General features: G+C 36.2%; 1 protein-coding gene and 1 pseudogene across 17 annotated transcripts in view; one reads left to right on the forward strand and one right to left on the reverse strand.

Moving 5' to 3' along the window:
- FAM135A (family with sequence similarity 135 member A) overlaps positions 1-19,594 on the reverse strand; it is a 132,944-nt gene that overhangs the window by 26,453 nt on the left and 86,897 nt on the right. For 10 of the 17 annotated variants that reach the window (XM_072832438.1, XM_072832436.1, XM_072832439.1 and 7 more), the window contains 3 exons: positions 5,679-5,752; positions 3,859-4,013; positions 1,282-3,643 (listed from right to left, as the gene is read on the reverse strand). In XM_072832438.1, the coding sequence (XP_072688539.1) occupies positions 1,282-3,643; positions 3,859-4,013; positions 5,679-5,752 (2,591 nt within the window). The remainder of the gene's footprint in view (positions 1-1,281; positions 3,644-3,858; positions 4,014-5,678; positions 5,753-19,594) is intronic. The other 7 variants (XM_072832443.1, XM_072832441.1, XM_072832440.1 and 4 more) reach the window with 4 other exon arrangements.
- LOC140637383 (60 kDa heat shock protein, mitochondrial pseudogene) lies at positions 17,129-17,988 on the forward strand (annotated as a pseudogene).

The raw sequence follows: 19,594 nt of genomic DNA on the forward strand, positions 1-19,594 counted from the left end.
TTAAAATATTATTTTAAACTTGAAATCAACTAAGAAAATATTAGGAGTGAAGTTATACTTCCTACTAAGTTTTATATTATATAGAAAAGCTGGGAGAAGTACTGGAAGGATGACGATCTGATGCTTATTCTGTAATCAAATCCTAGCCTCTTTGCTTCTTTTTAATCTAATATAAATGGAAGGTAAGGAGCTGTTCTACAAAGTCTAACATTGAGAATGGCAGTTATATTTCTTAGTAGATTAAGTTATTTATATTTTTCCTCCAGAAATAACAATAAAAAGAAACAGAACCAAGAGGGGATATGACTAAATATAATTGATGGCAGACATTCATTCAATGAGTGACAAATCTAATCAAAATTAAAAAATTATCAACTATTTTAACACGGCATCATTTGAACTGATAAAAGTAAAACTCAAGAAAGCTGATGAGCCCTATTAAACTGAGTAAGATACTCTGAAGACCTAAATTGTTTTCATCATTGCCTTAGAAAAGTTTGAGGTAGCCAGAAGGTGGTAATACCTTCAATCTTCCTGCATATTACAGTTCTTTAATAGGCCATTATCACCTCACTGCTTTCCCTAGCTTTAGGGACTGTGAGATCTTAGCTATACATAGAAATCAGAATAATCTAGGAATTTGGAAAATCTATTATAGACATGCCCAGATCTTTCATCCCAGGGATTATAATTCCAAATGGAATAAGGTAGAAGAATATTTTGAGAACCAGCGCCATGCTAGTAAACCTCTATCATCCTCAAAATTTTTCTGAACATTTAGCTTGTCCATGAATCTTAAGTCTGGAAGCCACTGACTTAGCTGAGATCATCTGGGTCTGGTAGATTTAGGAAGTTTCTACTAACTTATTATTCATTATCTAACATTGCCCTTATTTGCTGGATGCACTTGTAGAACCTAACCTGTCTGGGAATTAATGGGGGAGAAATGTACTGGTGAAGAAAAGTTTCAACCTCAATTATTCCAAACATCTAACATGTAACCACCAGTGGAAAATTTGTATCAAAAATATCTAGCTTATAGAACAAGACAATCAGATGAAGAACTACAGGTCTGTCAAAAACTATATTGAGTTCCTTTCTCCATTTTAAGTAGCTAATCAAAGAAGCACTTTTTGTATTACAGAAACGAGACCATGAAATATATATTTTATCAGATATATATATATGTATATACACACACATCTCATCAGAGACATATATGTGTGTGTGTGTGTTCTATAATATATTTAGTAGCACATGTTATTGTGCTCCATTACTTACGCTTGTATTTGAGGTTTTGGTGAATTTTCATACCAGGAAACTGATGAAGCAAAGTTGTAAGAAGTGCTGCATGGCTGTTTTGTAATGGCATCAAATTTACTTTTAGAAGAATACTTAACACTACAAGGAGACTCTCGTGGTGCAGATGGGAAGGACAAACAACCAGAAGTACAGACAGCAGGCATACTGATACCATCCTTCAGATAGTCACTGTTTATTTTTTCAGATTTTCTAAGTCTTTCTTCTTCTAGCACATCTCTGTTCATATAGTGAGCATTGGCTTTCTCATCCAAAGCTGAATAATCTGTTTCTTCATAATACCCATTTTGAACCATCTGTTGATCCTGTTCTTCCTCCTCATCCCCTTGACCCTGTTCCTGATGAAGATTACTAATTTCTTTCTCAGAAATTTTCTTCTGAGGGCTAACTGAGTTGCTATACCTAATAGCACATGTGTCAGAAATATCTGTACTGCTGTGAGCGCCAAAATAATTTTCCACAAGCCCTTGTTTTACCATATCAGGACTGGCTGAAAGAGGATCATTTGTACCCAGATGAGTTTCATTGTCAACTGTTTGGGCTTCTGAACTTATCTGTTTGAGATTTAAGGTATCATCATCTTTTCTTTTCACAGTTTCATCTTCTCTAACTTCTGTCTTAGTAGAAACAGAACCTGAAACAACACAAGGGGCACCTAAACAAACCAGTGTTGAATTTAATGTAATTGCTGTCCCTGCAGAGGTATTAGATTTATCAGGACCCTGGGAGTCTTTACACATAGCGTCCAAGTTAGGTTTGGAGCTGCAACTACTTTTCACATCACAGGAAGTATCTTCATCTGAAAAAACAAATTGCAAAGGGTCTTTAGTGCTTGAATTTAAGGAATGTATTGCTATAGTTTCATTGTCCAAATGCCCCGAAAATACGACACTCTGCTGTTGCAAAATAATACTTGACTTTTTACTATTGTCGCATTTTGGCAAGTCAATTGTTCCTAGATTTAATAATGTTTTGCTATCACTTAGGTGGCATTCAGGCACAAAAGATTTCTTAGAATTTTCATCAGGTGACAGTTCATCATCAGAAGGTAGAGAGTTTATGGATGTCAAAGATGACTGTATTTCACTTAAAGCACTTGTACTCTCAGTACAATGACTTCCTAAGGAAAATTTTACATTACAGTCAGGTTTCACCAAAAGCTGAGGAAATAATCTTTCGTTATTGTAAGGACCTTGCCCTTGCACAGTTTCAAATATTACATCAGGGTTTGGATGTGTTGCAAAAGAACTTGGTTCACTTTCAACACCTGAATCTGAAAATCTAGACGAGGCATATGCGGCATTAATATCTGGTAACTTAATTGTATCTCCACTTACTACAACATGATATTCTTTTGTAGAAGAAGCAGGTTGATTACTTCTTAACTTAGCTAATGATTCTCCAATAGAACGGCACTTTGCTTCCTGCAAAGCTTCCTTTTCGAGTGTTATTTCTATAGATTTAGATTTACCATTAGATTCTAAGGACTCAAGGTTGGGTAGTTGTAAACTATCCACAAATATTTCATCTGGTTGAAGCTCTGTCCAAGGTCCTATTTTAACAGTTATTTTCTCTCCACTGAAAGGATCCTTATTACAGGGCTTTACTTCAATTGTTCTAACTCCTGAAGATGGGGTTGTTTGATGATCAGGGCAATCGTCTGATGAACTTCTGGATGCCACATTGTGTTCCACTTGTGTAATTTCACTATCATCCTGGGAGATATCAAGTTTACCTGAAATGGACAAATTTGCACAAAGATTTAGGCTGCCAGAGTTCAAAGGATCAAACAGGTCTGGTTGCATATTTTCAATATCTGGAGACTTTTGTTCAGTTCTCTCTGTATTAGTTGGCAAAAAGCTAGCTTCCTTTTGACTTGTCTGTCTGATGTAGGTCTTTAGGTCAAAATTATATCCACATATTGTGGGATCCAGACCTTCCTTCTGACTATGTGAAGGATTGCCTTCAAAGCATTTAAAGAGATCATTTGATGCTGTACTTTTCAAACATTTGTAGCCTACCAAAACCACAGAATCCTTAGAGTTCTGTTTTATTATTTTTTTTGTGTTTTCAGGTTTCATTGTTTTCATGAGCTTAGTAACCTTAACCTTGGATTTATTGGATTCTTCATTTTTTCCTTTTAGAGATTTTGTTAGCTGCTTTTCACCTTCTGTATACCAAAAATTGGAGGCACCAGCAGGTCTGACTTTCAACTCTGGGCTAGAAAGTCCAGCTATAGAGCTTTCTTCAGTCTCATATTTATCCATTCTACTGGACTCTGATCTCTGAAGATTCTGAATTCCCATCCAGGGTGCATCTAAGTCTTTTATCCAAAGAAAAAAAGATTCAGGTTTAAAACAAGGTGTGAGAACTCAAATGATTAAGACTACATTTACTGACTACAGCCTTCTAATATCTTCAAAGATAAATAAAACTGGAGGGGAAAAATGGCCCCACATTAGGGAATGGTTTTATATATATTAGGAAGAACATATTGTAAATGACACACACAACTTACATATTTTAGGTTATACTTACCTTCAATAACTGAATCTAAATACCTATCTTCAAAGATTATAGGTAAGGAATTGAGATCTCCATCTAATTCACTACATTCAATAGGTAGAGGTGGGAGAGAGCTGCAGAAGGAAGTATTTTTGATAGCGGTGCACATCTGTAGATGACTCTGAGCACTGAAAAATATTTCTTTATGTCAGACTGTAATTTAAAAAATTATACTCAATTCTTCTTTATAGACTCCACTCCCCCCTTCCCCTCACCCTTCCTATTCCCCTTCCTATAGATACACTTCCTTATGAAAGAGCTCTTTGGCCAGAGATAAAAACTGGTACAATGAAAATTATGGTTTGTTGACAATAAATTATTGACTTATAAAATTATGGTAAACTATTTTCTATTATATTCTTCTATACTTTTTAATGTTATTTCAAAATGAATTATCTATGCTTAATGTCTGAATTTACTAATTTCTTGAGAATAGCATATAGGAGAAATGTCAAAAGCTCCAAAAATCTCCTAATGACTTGATACAACTGGAAAAAAAAATATTCCATTTCTACTGCTGTACTTTATTTTACATATATTGGTGAATATAACTAACAGCTATTTAAGAAAATCTTTTTTTTTTTTTTTTTTAAAAAAAGGGACACACCTGGGTGGCTCAGCGATTGAGCATCTGCCTTTGGCTCAGGGCATGATCCCAGAGTCTGGGGATCAAGTCCCACATCAGGCTTCTTACATGGAGCCTGCTTCTCCCTCTGCCTGTGTCTCTGCCTCTCTCTCTCTCTCTGTCTCTCTGTGTTTCTCATGGATAAATAAATAAAATCTTTAAAACAAACAACAACAACAACAGCAACAACAGCTATTTAAAACAAGGGATATTACTTTCTAATACATAATGCTTTTTAAAAAACCTTTTCTTATGGAAAATTTCAAGCAAATTAAATAGAATAGTATAATAAACTCCATCACTCAGCTTCAACAATTAACATTTAACAATTAACATTAGCTTTTCTTGTTTTATTACCTGTACTTGCTGCCTACTACCCACACTTAATTATTATTTGTAGTTTTTTGAGATAAAATTTATATGCTTTGAAATGCATAAATCTTAGCTGTATGGTTTTGACAAATGGATACATAATCCAAAATATTTCCATCTACTCAGAGAGCTCTCTCATGTCTTTCTAGTCAAACTCCCAGCCCAAGTCAACAAGACAACCACTGTTCTGACTTTGTTCCACCTTAGTTTTGCCTGTTCCAGAACTTTATACAAATAGAATCACGTATTTACTCTTTATGTCTGACTTCTTTTACTCAGCACAATATTCTCAAAATATTCTTTAAAGCCAAAGAAAACTAGATCTAAACATACTCAGAAAAAATGGAAAGCATCTATTCTGGATATTTTCCTGTAAATCACTTACATAACAAAAAGGTAGTATGAGTCAGATTGCTGGTGAAAATCTGTAATATGTAATGATGAATATAAGAGATGAATATAAGAGAATATAAATGATGAATATGAATATAAGAGATTCCGATCTGTGAAAATAAAGATATAAGGCTGGAGCCAGAGCTGTATGGGACTACCAAAATTACCGTAGGCCTGACAGGGTTTGGGGAGAATAGGGCAATATGCTTCTTTCTGTTAGGTGAATGGGTCTTCCATGAATTCATAAAATTAAAACAAATTTATTTAAATAGGGAATTTCTGAACTATAAATTCTAATTCCTTCTATTGTAAATATCATATACTCTGTGTGATAAATTCTGAGATAGATATCTTACATAAAAGGAGGTAAAAATCACTTTAACTATGGAGCTATACTACTCACTGAAGTTCCTGGTATGCAACAGCAGCTTCTCTCGGATGTTCAAAACAAAAGAATGCTTCAGAAAATCTGCGTACCTAAAAAAATCCAAAAGGGAATATGAATAATATAGCACAATTAAAAGGTCAACCAATGGTAGGAAAAGATACCTCCCTCCATTAGACCTTTCATAACCACCCCCATATAAGAATTTATCTCCTGCCACATTGCTAAATTGCTGTATGAGTTCTAGCAATTTTGAGGTGTAATCTTTTGGGTTTTCTATATACAGTATCATGTGAGACAAGAATCCATCAAAATCCTAGAGGATAACACAGGTAGCAACCTTTTTGAACTTGGCCACAGCAACGTCTTGCAAGACACATCTACAAAGGCAAGGGACCAAAGGCAAAAATGAACTATTGGGACTTCATCAAGATAAAAAGCTTCTGCACAGCAAAGGAAACAGTCAACAAAACTAAAAGATAACCTACAGAATGGGAGAAGTTTTTTGCAAATGACCTATCAGATAAGGGGCTAGTATCCAAGATCTACTAAGAACTTATCAAACTCAACACCCAAAAAACAAACAATCCAGTCAAGAAATGGGCAGAAAACATGAACAGAAATTTCTCTAAGACTTTCACATGACCAACAAGCACATGAAAAAATCCTCCACATCACTTGCCATCAGGGAAATACAAATCAAAACGAGATGCCACTTTATACCAGTGAGAACAGCTAAAATTAACAAGACAGGAAACAACAAATGTTGGCAAGCATGTGGAGAAAGGGGAACCCTCTTGTACTGTTGGTGGGAATACAAGCTGGTGCCGCCACTCTGGAAAAGTGTGGACGCTCCTCAAGAAATCAAAAATAGAGCTACCCTATGACCCAGCAATTGCATCACTGGGTATTTATCCCAAAGATATAGATGTGGTAAAACAAAGGAATACCCACACCCCAGTGTTTATAGCAGCAATGTCCACAATAGTGAAACTGGAAGAAGCTAAAATGTCCTTCAACAGAAGAATGGATAAAGAAGTTGTATATACATACACACACACACACAATGGAATATCACTCAGCCATGAGAAAGGATGAATACCTACCATTTATTTTGATGTGGTTGGAACTGGAAGGTATTATGCTGAGTGAAGTAAGTCAATCAGAGAAAGACAATTATCATATGGTTTCACTCATATGCAAGATATAAGAAATAGTGAAACGGACCATAAGGGAAAGGAGGGAAACTGAGTGGGGAAAAGTTAGAGAGGAAGACAAACCATAAGAGACTCCTAACTCTAGGAAACAAAGGATTGCAGAAGGGGAGGTAGGTAGGGGGATGGGGTAAATGAGTGACGGGTATTAAGGAGGGCACAGGATCAGATGGACGCTGAGTGTTACACTGTATGTTGGCAAACTGAACTTAAATTAAAAAAAAAATAACAAGAACAAACAAAAAAAGAATTTATCCTCTTTCCTCAACGTTCTGGATCTGGCTCAGAGGCAGCAGAGTCCATTGCTTCTGCTAGGAGGGGCCAGATGTGTGTGTTGGGAGAAACCCAACAGAAACCCCTGTTTTAGTACTGTATGAAATAAAAGAAACAAAAAAATGTGAAGTGAGAAATTTAGGTCTACATTATGGATCTAAGATATACTCTCCTTGAAGACTGGGATTCAGTTGGTCTTACTGACCATTAGGTCCTAGTACAAAGAACAGTGCTCAGCCCATGGAAAAAAAGAATCAGCCAGTATTTATATCAAGCTATGTGTCAGGTATGCAAGTATATGCCAACTGAACTGACTGACCAACCTACTGGCACTGTGACGCTGCACTTCACCTTTGAGCCTCAAATGACTTATTTTCAAATTACATCTAATACTTGTTCAACATTTGAGGTTATTGTGAAGAACAAACAAGATAATGTATGTGACTGTAGTCTGTAATCTGGTAAGTGTATATAAATATAAGCTACTATAATTGCCATTATAATATTCATTGTATTTTTCCTTAAAATAATTATATATGTGAATTGTCTCCAATCCTAATGTGTAATATTCTTTAAGAGTATGAAATATATTTTGATGATTTTGGTTATCTCTCAAAACATCTATCTTGGTATGTTATAGAAGCAAGTACTTAATAAATACTGGTCAAGTCTAGCTGAATATTTCTTTCATCGTATTTATTTTTTTCTAAAGATTTTATTTATTTATTCATGAGAGACAACAGATTGAGAGAGAGAGAGAGAGAGAGAGAGAGAGAAAGAAAGAGAGAGAGAGGCAGAGACACAGGCACAGGGAGAAGCAGGCCACATGCAGGGAGCCCGAAATGGGGCTCGATCCCGGGACCCCAGGGTCATGCCCTGGGCCTAAGGCAGGCGCTAAACCCACCCAGGGATCCCTTCATATTTATATTTTGATCCTTTCATTTCTAATTATTCAAGGAAAGGCTCTGTCAGCTATTGGAGCAGTATGAAGCAACAGTAAGGAGATGGAAAAGATATTTTTTTGGAAGGTATAGGGAAGAGAGACAAATTATAATATATACTAAGATTATATTACATCTAAGATTCTTTTCTAAAAGGGAATATGATTTAGGATTCTTTGGTTTTAAACAGAAAACAAACTGGAGATACATTTTACTAAAGATTTAGCCAGTTGAATTTCTGACTTACTAAACTTGCTTCCCTAAGCAGATGAGACTGGGTCTTTAGAGAAACGAGTCAATGAGGGAGTTAGGGAGAGGAAGGTATGAGGCATCTATGAGAAGAACGGAATTTGTGTCTGTACTTTCAAATACTATCCAATTGTTTCTTCTTCTCTAACACTAAAGGAAAGATGATGAAAGATTATCTGCCTATCCATCTATCTATTAATGAGAGATGTTTTTTTTCCTGAGGGCTATAAAGTGTGAAGAAATACAGCCTGAAGCCTTCTGGATTTCTGCAGTTGTAGCTGGGCCTGCAAAACTGGCTAGTTGGATTTCTTTCTCTCCTTCCCTTCTCTGATTCCTACAATCATAACTATATTTCTTTTTTTGTTTTTAAAGATTTTATTTATTTGAGAGCAAGTGAGCAAGCAAGCAAGCAAGCAAGTAGTGTGGGGGAGGGGGAAGAGGTGGAGGGAGACGGTGAGGGAGAGAATCTCAAGCAGAATCACTGGAGTGTATATCCCTTGAGACTCAGGACTTGATCTCAAGACTTTGAGTTCATGACCTCAGCTGAAACCAAGACTAGGACACTTAACTGACTGAGCCACCTAAGTAGCCCATTAACTATCATTTCTTGATAGCATTCAATCTACCAGTCTCTATGATAAGCACTATATTTTCATTCTGCTATATTTAAACTATATAAAAACTCTATGAAGTGGATATGTCTTCGTTTAACAAGTGATGAAACAGGGAGAAAGTGCTTAACTACTTGGCCAAGATGACATAGCTAGCAAGTAATAAACATGGGATTCAAAAAAAGATTTAAGAAATTCCAAATCTTGTACTTCAAACCACTTACCTCTTCCTTCCTGCATAAAGATGCCTTGTTAACAGAAAGCCTTTCCTTTCCTCTATGTGCCCACACAAAATTCTTTATCTAAGTTTTCTGCTGACATAATTTTATCCTATGCAATGTGTAATGAATAAGCCTATTATATGTATTTTGTGGCCATAACTAAGGTATGACTGCCACCTGATGGCAGCACCACTTAATTTCGAGCAAAACACATATATAGAAAAAATATTAAATTTACAAATTCAAACTTAGGATGAGTAAATATATATGTGTATATATTACCATTTTGGTATATATGTTTGTAAAACAAATTTTGTATATATACTCAATTTTTAAAAATTCACTTATTTGGCAATATCAACTTTTCAAAATTTAGCAGACAGCTAGAAGATTAAAAAAAGCCTCTGAGCATTCAAAATGGGTATTTATCAATGCTTTACAGAGTTAAAGTTTACTTTATCTGTGTTCACCCTAATGTTGCTTAAATTGCTAAATAGTATTTATTATAGTATAAACTTATTATACTATAACAATATATTAGTATTTGTATGACTAGTGTATAATAAAATCATAATAGCACTTATTGTAGTAATTGTAATAAAATTTATTATTAGCATAATTATAATACATTAATAATGTTTATTATAATAATTTTATACACGCCTATCCAGGTTATATTCAAATCTTAAGTGCAGAATCTAAATGTCAGATAGATCATATTATCTATGTTGACTTGAAGCAAATAGTCACCTCACAAATAAACAAATGTTTATTGAACAAATATTCCTTAAGTTCTTACACTGTATTCTTGGTAGGATACTTTAAAGCCCTTTATATACACATGGTTATATTACATACAACTCTACCTGGCATAAGTTATTTACTTTTCCATACACAGCATATTAGAAGAGAAAATGAGACAAAGGAAAAAGAAGAATTACAGAATATATACACTATATATAAGTATACATAAGTTTACTAGGCAGTTATAAGAAGAGAACTTGATACTGAAACAAAAAGGTACCCCTTTAAATACATAAACCTAGAATATTACCATATAAAGCAGACAAAATAAATTAAAAATATAACTTGGATTCCTTTAATGGAGGATCTAATATCTAGACTATTTTCCTTAAAGATTTATTTATTTCTTTCAGAGAGAGAGTGAGTTGGGGGGAGGAGCAGAGAGAGAGCAAGAGAGAATCTGAAGCAGACTTTGTACTGAGTGCAGAGCCCTCTGTGGAGCTTGATCTCAAGACTCATGAGATCGAGACCTGAGCTGAAAGGGAGAGTCTAGCACTTAACCCACTGTGCCACCCAGGTGCCCCTCTAGACATTTTTAATAGGATGGGACACCAGTGTACTAAACCCTTGGGCACATAAATAAAACGCATAATGATAACTAAGTCGTTTTGAAAGGGCTAAATTAGGTCTAGCATACTCTATTTCAGAGGGTATGGGACCATGAAGCACACTAGAAAGCTTCATTTAAAACAGCAACTTCTTTCCAGATACATCCATGAAGGCAAGAGAAACAAAAGCAAAAATGAATTATTGGGACTTAAGATAAAAAGCTTCTGCACAGCAAAAGAAACAGTCAACAAAACTAAAAGGCAACCTACAGAATGGGAGAAGATATCTGCAAATGACCTCTCAGATAAAGGGCTAGTATCCAAGATCTATAAAGAACTTATTAAACTCAACAGCAAAGAAACAAACAATCCAATCATGAAATGGGCAAAAGACATGAACCACATGGCACTTGATGCTTTGAACATTCATACATGCATTGATTACTCTAATTCCAAAGAACAGACATGAATGGAAATTTCACTAAAGACATAGACATGGCCAACAAGCACATGAGAAAATGCTCCACATCACCAGCCGTCAGGGAAATGCAAATCAAAACCACAATGAGATACCACCTCACACCAGTGAGAATGGGGAAAATTAACAAGGCAGGAAACGACAAATGTTGGAGAGGATGTGGAGAAAGGGGAACTCTCTTACACTGTTGGTGGGAATGTGAACTGGTGCAGCCATTCTGGAAAACTGTGTGGAGGTTCCTCAAAGAGTTAAAAGTAGATCTGCCCTATGACCCAGCAATTGCACTGCTGGGGATTTACCCCAAAGATACAGATGCAGTGAAACACCGGGACACCTGCACCCCGATGTTTATAGCAGCAATGTCCACAATAGCCAAACTGTGGAAGGAGCCTCGGTGTCCATCGAAAGATGAATGGACAAAGAAGATGTGGTTTATGTATACAATGGAATATTACTCAGCCATTAGAAATGACAAATACCCACCATTTGCTTCAACGTGGATGGAACTGGAGGGTATTATGCTGAGTGAAGTAAGTCAATCGGAGAAGGACAAACATTATATGGTCTCATTCATTTGGCGAATATAAAAAATAGTGAAAGGGAATAAAGGGGAAAGGAGAAAAAAATGAGTGAAAATTATCAGTGAGGGTGACAAAACATGAGAGACACCTAACTCTGGGAAATGAAAAAGGGGTAGTGGAAGGGGAGGTGGGCAAGGGGTGGGTGTGACTGGGTGATGGGAACTGAGGGGGGCACTGGGTGATGGGAACTGAGGGGGGCACTAGGCGGGATGAGCACTGGGTGTTATGCTATATGTTGGCAAACTGAACTCCAATAAAAAAAAAAGGTTAAAAATAGGGGTGCCTGGGTGGCCCAGTCTGGTAAGCTTCTGTCTTCGGCTCAGATCATGATTCCAGGGTCCTGGGATTGAGCCCTGTATGGAGCTCTCTGATCAATGGGGAGTCTGCTTCTCCTTACCCCTACTCTTGTGCTCTCTCTTCTCTCTCCCCTTCTCAAAATTAATAAATAAAATCTTAAAAAGATAATAAAATGGTTAAAAATAATTTAAGGTAAGAGTTAACATTTTGGGATCACATATCAGAAAACAAAAAAATGTACTTTGGGATAAACTTATTTCCTGAAAATACTGGAGGTACATATATTCTCTCTCTTTATATATAGAGAGACTTCTATGTATATATAGAAGCTATAATACATTGTGTTAATAATCACAGTAACACTGGAAGTCTGCCCAAACCTTGCAAAACAGGCAATAAAAAGTATCAAATTAAATACTATAAACAATATGTATTCAGAAAGTAGATCTACTTTATTAAGAAAAATGTAGCTTAATATATTAAGGTTCACATATACATACTATACATATATATTAGAGGAGTACCAGATGAAGTAGTTTTAGAGATGAATACCTCTCCGTAAAAATGCAAAGTTCATAATGTCTTGCGTAAATAACTCATCATCGCAAAGAGATCTTTGAGGGGGAAAGAATCCCTATGAAAGTTATTTCTAACTCTTTCCCTCTTCTTAAGCATAAAAAGCACTGATATGATTGAAAATACATCCTTATGATCTTAAAATCTCAAGAAAGGCTAAGAACTCCTTGACCCTCTAGTCTTCTTACTGGTTGCTGTAAATTAGAATCCAGGGTCCAGCTAAAATCCCTTTAGCAGTTTTAAAAAGTACAAATATCAAAAAGATGCTGCTTCCAAAGGAGAATGCAACCTGACTCTAATGAAGACAAGCCAGATTTTAATTCTCTCTCTTCCTAGCAGAATGCTCTTTCTTAGGTAATGGCCTAAAACCCTGTTAATCACTTGGCGAACTAAAAAAAAAATTACCCATGTCTGGGCCTCATTTAGCATTGGTAATTTTTAAAGTTCCTCAGATGATTCTAATGTACAATCAAGGTTGAAAACCACTATTTAACAGCTGATTTTAAATTTATATGGAAATACAAGTGATCTGGAAGAGAAAAAACTATCTCAAAAAATAAGAAAAAAAATTGGAGAATGTACAACTAACTATCTGAGTGCAAGACTTACTACAACAACATAATCAAGTTAGGGTATTAATATGAAGCTATATAAGAGATCTAAGAAACAGAAAAGAAGGCCAAGAAGTAATTCAATTTATTAGTCAAATGATCCTCAACAAAGATGCTAAGAGCATTTCAATAAAAGAAAGTCTATTCAGAAAACGGGGGATCCCTGGGTGGCACAGCGGTTTGGCGCCTGCCTTTGGCCCAGGGTGCGATCCTGGAGACCCGGGATCGAATCCCATGTCAGGCTCCCGGCGCATGGAGCCTGCTTCTCCCTCTGCCTGTGTCTCTGCCTCTCTCTCTCTCTCTCTGTGACTATCATAAATAAAAAAATAAAAATAAAAGAAAATGGTGCTGGAATTATAAATGGAACTGTTTTCTTAATTTCTCTTTCTGCTACTTTGTTATTAGTGTATGTAGATGCAACAGATTTCTGTATATTAATTTTGTCTCCTGCAACTTTACTGAATTCATTTATTACTTTTAATAGTTTTTTAGTGGAGTCTTTAGAGTTTTCTTTATATATTATCATATCACTGGCAAATAGTGACAGATTTACTTCTTCATTACCAACTTTAATGCATTTTATTTCTATTATCTATCTGATAGTGTGGCTAGGACTTCCTGTACTATGTTAAATAAAAGTGGTGAGAGTTGACATCCTTTTCTTTTTCCTGATCTTAGAGGAAAAGCTTTCAGTTTTTCACTACTGAGTATGATATTAGCTGTGAGTTTCTTCTCATATATGGCCTTTGTTATGTTAAGGTATGTTCTTTCTAAAACCACTTTGCTGGAAGTTTTATCATGAATGGTTGTTATATTTTGTCAAATGCTTTTTCTGCATCTATTAAGATTATATGGCTTTCATCCTCCGTCTTATTTTTTTTTTTAAAGATTTTATTTATTTATTCATGATAGTTACACAGAGAGAGACAGAGAGGCAGATACACAGGCAGAGGGAGAAGCAGGCTCCATGCAGGGAGCCCGACGTGGGATTCGATCCCAGGCCTCCAGGATCGTGCCCTGAGCCAAAGGCAGGCGCCAAACCGCTGCGCCACCCAGGGATCCCCATCCTCCGTCTTATTAATGTGATGTGTCACATTAATTGATTTATGAATACTAAACCATGCTTGCATCCCTAGAATAAGTCCCAGGGACAGCAGTGAGTGATACTGTTAAGGTACTGTTAAATTTGGTTTCCTTTTCTTTTTCTTTTTTTTTCTTTCTTTCTTTTCTTTCTTTTTTCTTTTTTCATCTCTTTCAGATTTTTATTTATTTTCTTTTTTTTCTTTCTTTTTCTTTTTTCATCTCTCTTTCAGATTTTTATTTATTTATTTGAGAGAGCGAAAGCTAGCAAGATAGGGAGAGAAGAGAGAGAAGCAGGCTCCCCAATCAGCAGGGAGCCCAATGTGGGGCTTGATTCCAGAAGTCTGAGATCATGACTTAAGCCGAAGGCAGACACTTAACCAACTGAGCTACCCAGAAATCCCTGTAGTTTTCCTTTTATTGTAGTGTCTTTGTTTGATTTTGATATCAGGGTAATCCTGGCCTCACAGAATGAGTTTGTAAGCTCTTCTACTTTCTGGAATTGAAGAAATTAATTCTTAGTTCTTAATTCTGCTTCAGATGCTTATCTTTCTTTTTCTTCTTTTTCTTTTCTTTCTTTTTCTTTTTTCATCTCTCTTTCAGATTTTTATTTATTTATTTGAGAGAGCGAAAGCTAGCATGATAGGGAGAGAAGAGAGAGAAGCAGGCTCCCCAATCAGCAGGGAGCCCAATGTGGGGTTTGATTCCAGGAGTCTGAGATCATGACTTAAGCCGAAGGCAGACACTTAACCAACTGAGCTACCCAGAAATCCCTGTAGTTTTCCTTTTTATGTAGTGTCTTTGATTTTGATATCAGGGTAATCCTGGCCTCACAGAATGAGTTTGTAAGCTCTTCTACTTTCTGGAATAGAAGAAATTAATTCTTAGTTCTTAATTCTGCTTCAGATGCTTGGTAGAATTCACCTTTGAAGACATCTGGTCCTAGACTTTTTGTTGTGAGTTTTTTGGTTAATGATTCAATTTCATTACTAGTAGTGGATCTGTTCAAATTTTCTATTCCTTTCTGATTCAGATTTGGAAGATTGTTAAGTTTCTAAGAATTTACCCCCTTTCTTCTAGGTTGTCCAATTTGTTGGTATATGATTTTTCATGTTCTGTTATAATCCTCTGTATTTCTGTGGTATCAGTTGTTATTTCTCCTCTTTTACTTCTGATTTGAGTCCTCTCTCTTTTTTTCTTTATAAATCTAGCTAAAGGTTTATGAATTTTGTTTATTTTTTCAAAGAACCAGCTCTTGATTTCACTGATCTTTTCAATTGCTTAGTCTCAACTTCATTTATTTTCACTCCAATTTCCTCCCTCTACTATCTTTAGACTTTCTTTACTAGCTCCTTTAGCTATAAGGTTGGAATGCACAATTGCACCAAGAAGAATAAAATACCTAGAAATAAATTTAACCAAGAGGTAAAAGACCTGTACTCTGAAAACTATGGGGCATAAAAGAAACTGAAAATGACACAAACAAATGGAAAGCTATTCCATGCTGATGAATGGGAAGAATTAATATTGTTAAAACATCCATGCTACCAAAAGCAATGTATAGTTCAATGCAATCCCTATCAAAATACCAATACTTTTTTTCCACAGTATCAAAATAAAAAATCTTAAAATTTGTATGGAGCCACAACAGACTTTGAATAGCCAAAGCAACGTTGAAAACAAAGCTGTAAATATCATAATCCCAGATTTTAAGATATACTACAAAGTTATAGTAACTGAAATTATATGGTACTGGTATAAAAACAGACACACAGATAAACAGAACAGGAGAGAGAGCCCAGAAACAAAATCATGCTCATATGGTCAAGAGTAAGAATATACAAATAGGAGAAGACAATCTCTTTAAAAAATCCTGGGAAAACTTGACAGCTACATTCAGAAAGATAAAACTAGGCCATTTGCTTATAACAGACACAAAGATAAAATAAAACACAGGCAATAATCTCTTGGAGATTGGCCTTAGGCAATATGTTTATGGATATGTCTCCTCATCAAGGGAAACAAAAGCAAAATTAAACTTTTGGGACTACATCAAACTAAAAGACTTATGCATAATGAAGGAAACCATCAATAAAACAAAAAGGCCATCTATTAAATGGACGAAGATAATAGCAAATAATACATCTTATGGGGGGGGATGCCTGGGTGGCTCAGTCAGTTAAGCATCTGCTTTCAGCTAAGGTCATAAACTCAGGGTCCCCTGGATGGGGCTCCCTGCTCAGTGGGGAGTCGGCTTGTTCCTCTCCATCCATCTGCCCCTACTCCCTTGCCAATTTCTCCCACCATGCTCTCTCTTTCATATAAATAAATAAAATCTTTAAAAAAGTATCTGATAAGGGGTTAATATCCAAAATATATAAAGAACTTATATAACTCAACACAAAGAAACAAAGAATCCAATTAAAAATGGGTAGAGGGCATGAACATTTTTCCAAAGAAGACATACAGATGGCCAAAAGACATGAAAAGATATTCCACATCACTAATCATCACAGAAATGCAAATCTACCACCTAATACCAGTCAAAATGGCTAGTAACTAAAAAACAAATATTGGTGAGGATGTGGAGAAAAGGAAGTCCTTGTATATTGGTGGTGAAAATATAGGTTGGTGCAACCATCGTGGAAAACAGTATAGAGATTTCTCAAGAGATTAAAAATAAAAATGTCAGACTTGCCTCCTCCTAGAGCCTGTCTGCCTTGCCTGCACAGCCTGCCACTGCCCCACAGAAATACTTCAATTATCCAAACCTTTGCCAAAAAAAGGTCAGTGTCCAGAGCACTGGCTCTTCATCTCACTCAGGCCTATGCCAAATATGTAAAATTTGGTGCAGATGCCTGATCCTTAATGCTTCAAAGTATACACTTTACCTTTTAGTTGATGCTGTAGCCATTACTACAAGGTCAAAGAGAAGAACATGATTACTGATCAGAGTTGGAAGTTCCAAAGTAACAAAAGATGGGATGACTGTTTCAAAGTCAACTGATTTAACAGATAAATATAAAAATAATGTTCAAAGTGTTGCCAATAACACAAATGAAGAGGCTGGGGATGGCACCACCATTGCTACTGCCCTGGCAAAACAAACAAAACTGATAAATCTTGAAGATGCTCAGCCTCATAACTTAGGAAAAGTTGGAAAGATCATTGTTTTCAAATATGATACCATGTTCTTATAAAGAAAAGATGACAAGGCTCAAATGAAAAATGTATTCAAGAAATCACTAACAGTCAGATATCAGAACTAGGGAATATGAAAAGTAAAAGCTGAATGAATGTCTGGCAAAACTCTCAGATGGAGTAGCTATGCTGAAGGCTGGTAGGATAAGTGATGTTGAAGTAAATGAAGACAATTACAGATTCCCTCAATGCTACTTGAGTTGCTGTTGCAGGAGGCATTATTTTGGGATGGGGTTGTGCTCTGCTTTAGTGTATTCCAGGCTTGGATTCAGTAACTCCAGCTAATGAAGATAAAAAAATTGGTAAAGAAATTACTGAGAAAAATCAAAATTCCTGCAATAACCATTGCTAAGAATGTATGTATTGAAGGATCATTGATAGTTGAGAGAATTAGGCAGAGTTCCTCAGAAATTGGTTATGACACTATGCTTGGAGATTTTGTGAATATGGTGGAAAAAGGAATCCTAGATCCAACTAAGATGTTGAGAACTGCCTTCTTGGATGCTGCTGGAGTGGCCTCTCTGTTAAATACAGCAGAAGTTGTAGTCATCGAAATTCCTAAAGAAGAGGAGGACCCAGGAATGGGAGGAACGGATGGAATGCAGGCGGTATGGGAAGTGGCATGGTCTATTTCCTAGACTAGTGCTTTACCATTAATAATGAACTGGGAGCGGAAGCTCAAGGAAGTGCTCTTCAACAAGGACTTGAAAGAAATCAGGTGGAGGAAATGACTAAAGAAAAGGCTGATTTCTATACACTAACAATGAGACTGAAGAAAGAGAAATTAAGGAGTCAATCCCATTTACAATCGTACCCAAAAGCATAAGATACCTAGGAATAAACCTAACCAAAGAGGTAAAGGATCTATACCCTAAAAACTACAGAACACTTCTGAAAGAAATTGAGGAAGACACAAAGAGATGGAAAATATTCCATGCTCATGGATTGGAAGAATTAATATTATGAAAATGTCAATATTACCCAGGGCAATTTACACGTTTAATGCAATCCCTATCAAAATACCATGGACTTTCTTCAAAAAGTTGGAACAAATTATTTTAAGATTTGTGTGGAGTCAGAAAAGACCCTGAATAGCCAGGGGAATATTAAAAAAGAGAACCATAGCTGGGGGCATCACAATCCCAGATTTCAGGTTGTACTACAAAGTTGTGGTCATCAAGACAGTGTGGTACTGGCACAAAAACAGACACATAGATCAGTGGAACAGAATAGAGAATCCAGAAGCGGACCCTCAACTTTATGGTCAACTAATATTCGACAAAGGAGGAAAGACTATCCACTGGAAAAAGGACAGTCTCTTCAATAAATGGTGCTGGGAAAATTGGACATCCACATGCAGAAGAATGAAACTAGACCACTCTCTTTCACCATACACAAAGATAAACTCAAAATGGATGAAAGATCTAAATGTGAGACAAGATTCCATCAAAATCCTAGAGAAGAACACAGGCAACACCCTCTTTGAACTTGGCCACAGTAACTTCTTGCAAGATTCATCCATGAAGGGAAGAGAAACAAAAGCAAAAATGAATTATTGGGACTTCATCAAGATAAGCTTTTGCACAGCAAAAGAAACAGTCAACAAAACTAAAAGACAACCTACAGAATGGGAGAAGATATTTGCAAATGACCTATCAGATAAAGGGCTAGTATCCAAGATCTATAAAGAACTTATTAAACTCAACAGCAAGGAAACAAACAATCCAATCATGAAATGGGCAAAAGACATGAACAGAAATCTCACAGAGGAAGACACAGACATGGCCAACAAGCACATGAGAAAATGCTCTGCATCACTTGCCATCAGGGAAATACAAATCAAAACCACAATGAGATACCACCTCACACCAGTGCGAATGGCGGAAATTAACAAGGCAGGAAACCACAAATGTTGGAGAGGATGCGGAGAAAAGGGAACTCTCTTACACTGTTGGTGGGAATGTGAACTGGTGCAGCCACTCTGGAAAACTGTGGAGGTTCCTCAAAGAGTTAAAAGTAGATCTGCCCTATGACCCAGCAATTGCACTGTTGGGGATTTACCCCAAAGATACAGATGCAGTGAAACACCGGGACACCTGCACCCCGATGTTTATAGCAGCAATGTCCACAATAGCCAAACTGTGGAAGGAGCCTCAGTGTCCATCAAAAGATGAATGGATAAAGAAGATGTGGTTTATGTATACAATGGAATATTACTCAGCCATTAGAAATGACAAATACCCACCATT

The sequence above is a fragment of the Canis lupus genome, chromosome 7, assembly GCF_048164855.1.
Source record: "Canis lupus baileyi chromosome 7, mCanLup2.hap1, whole genome shotgun sequence".
Taxonomy (NCBI): Eukaryota; Metazoa; Chordata; class Mammalia; order Carnivora; family Canidae; genus Canis; species Canis lupus.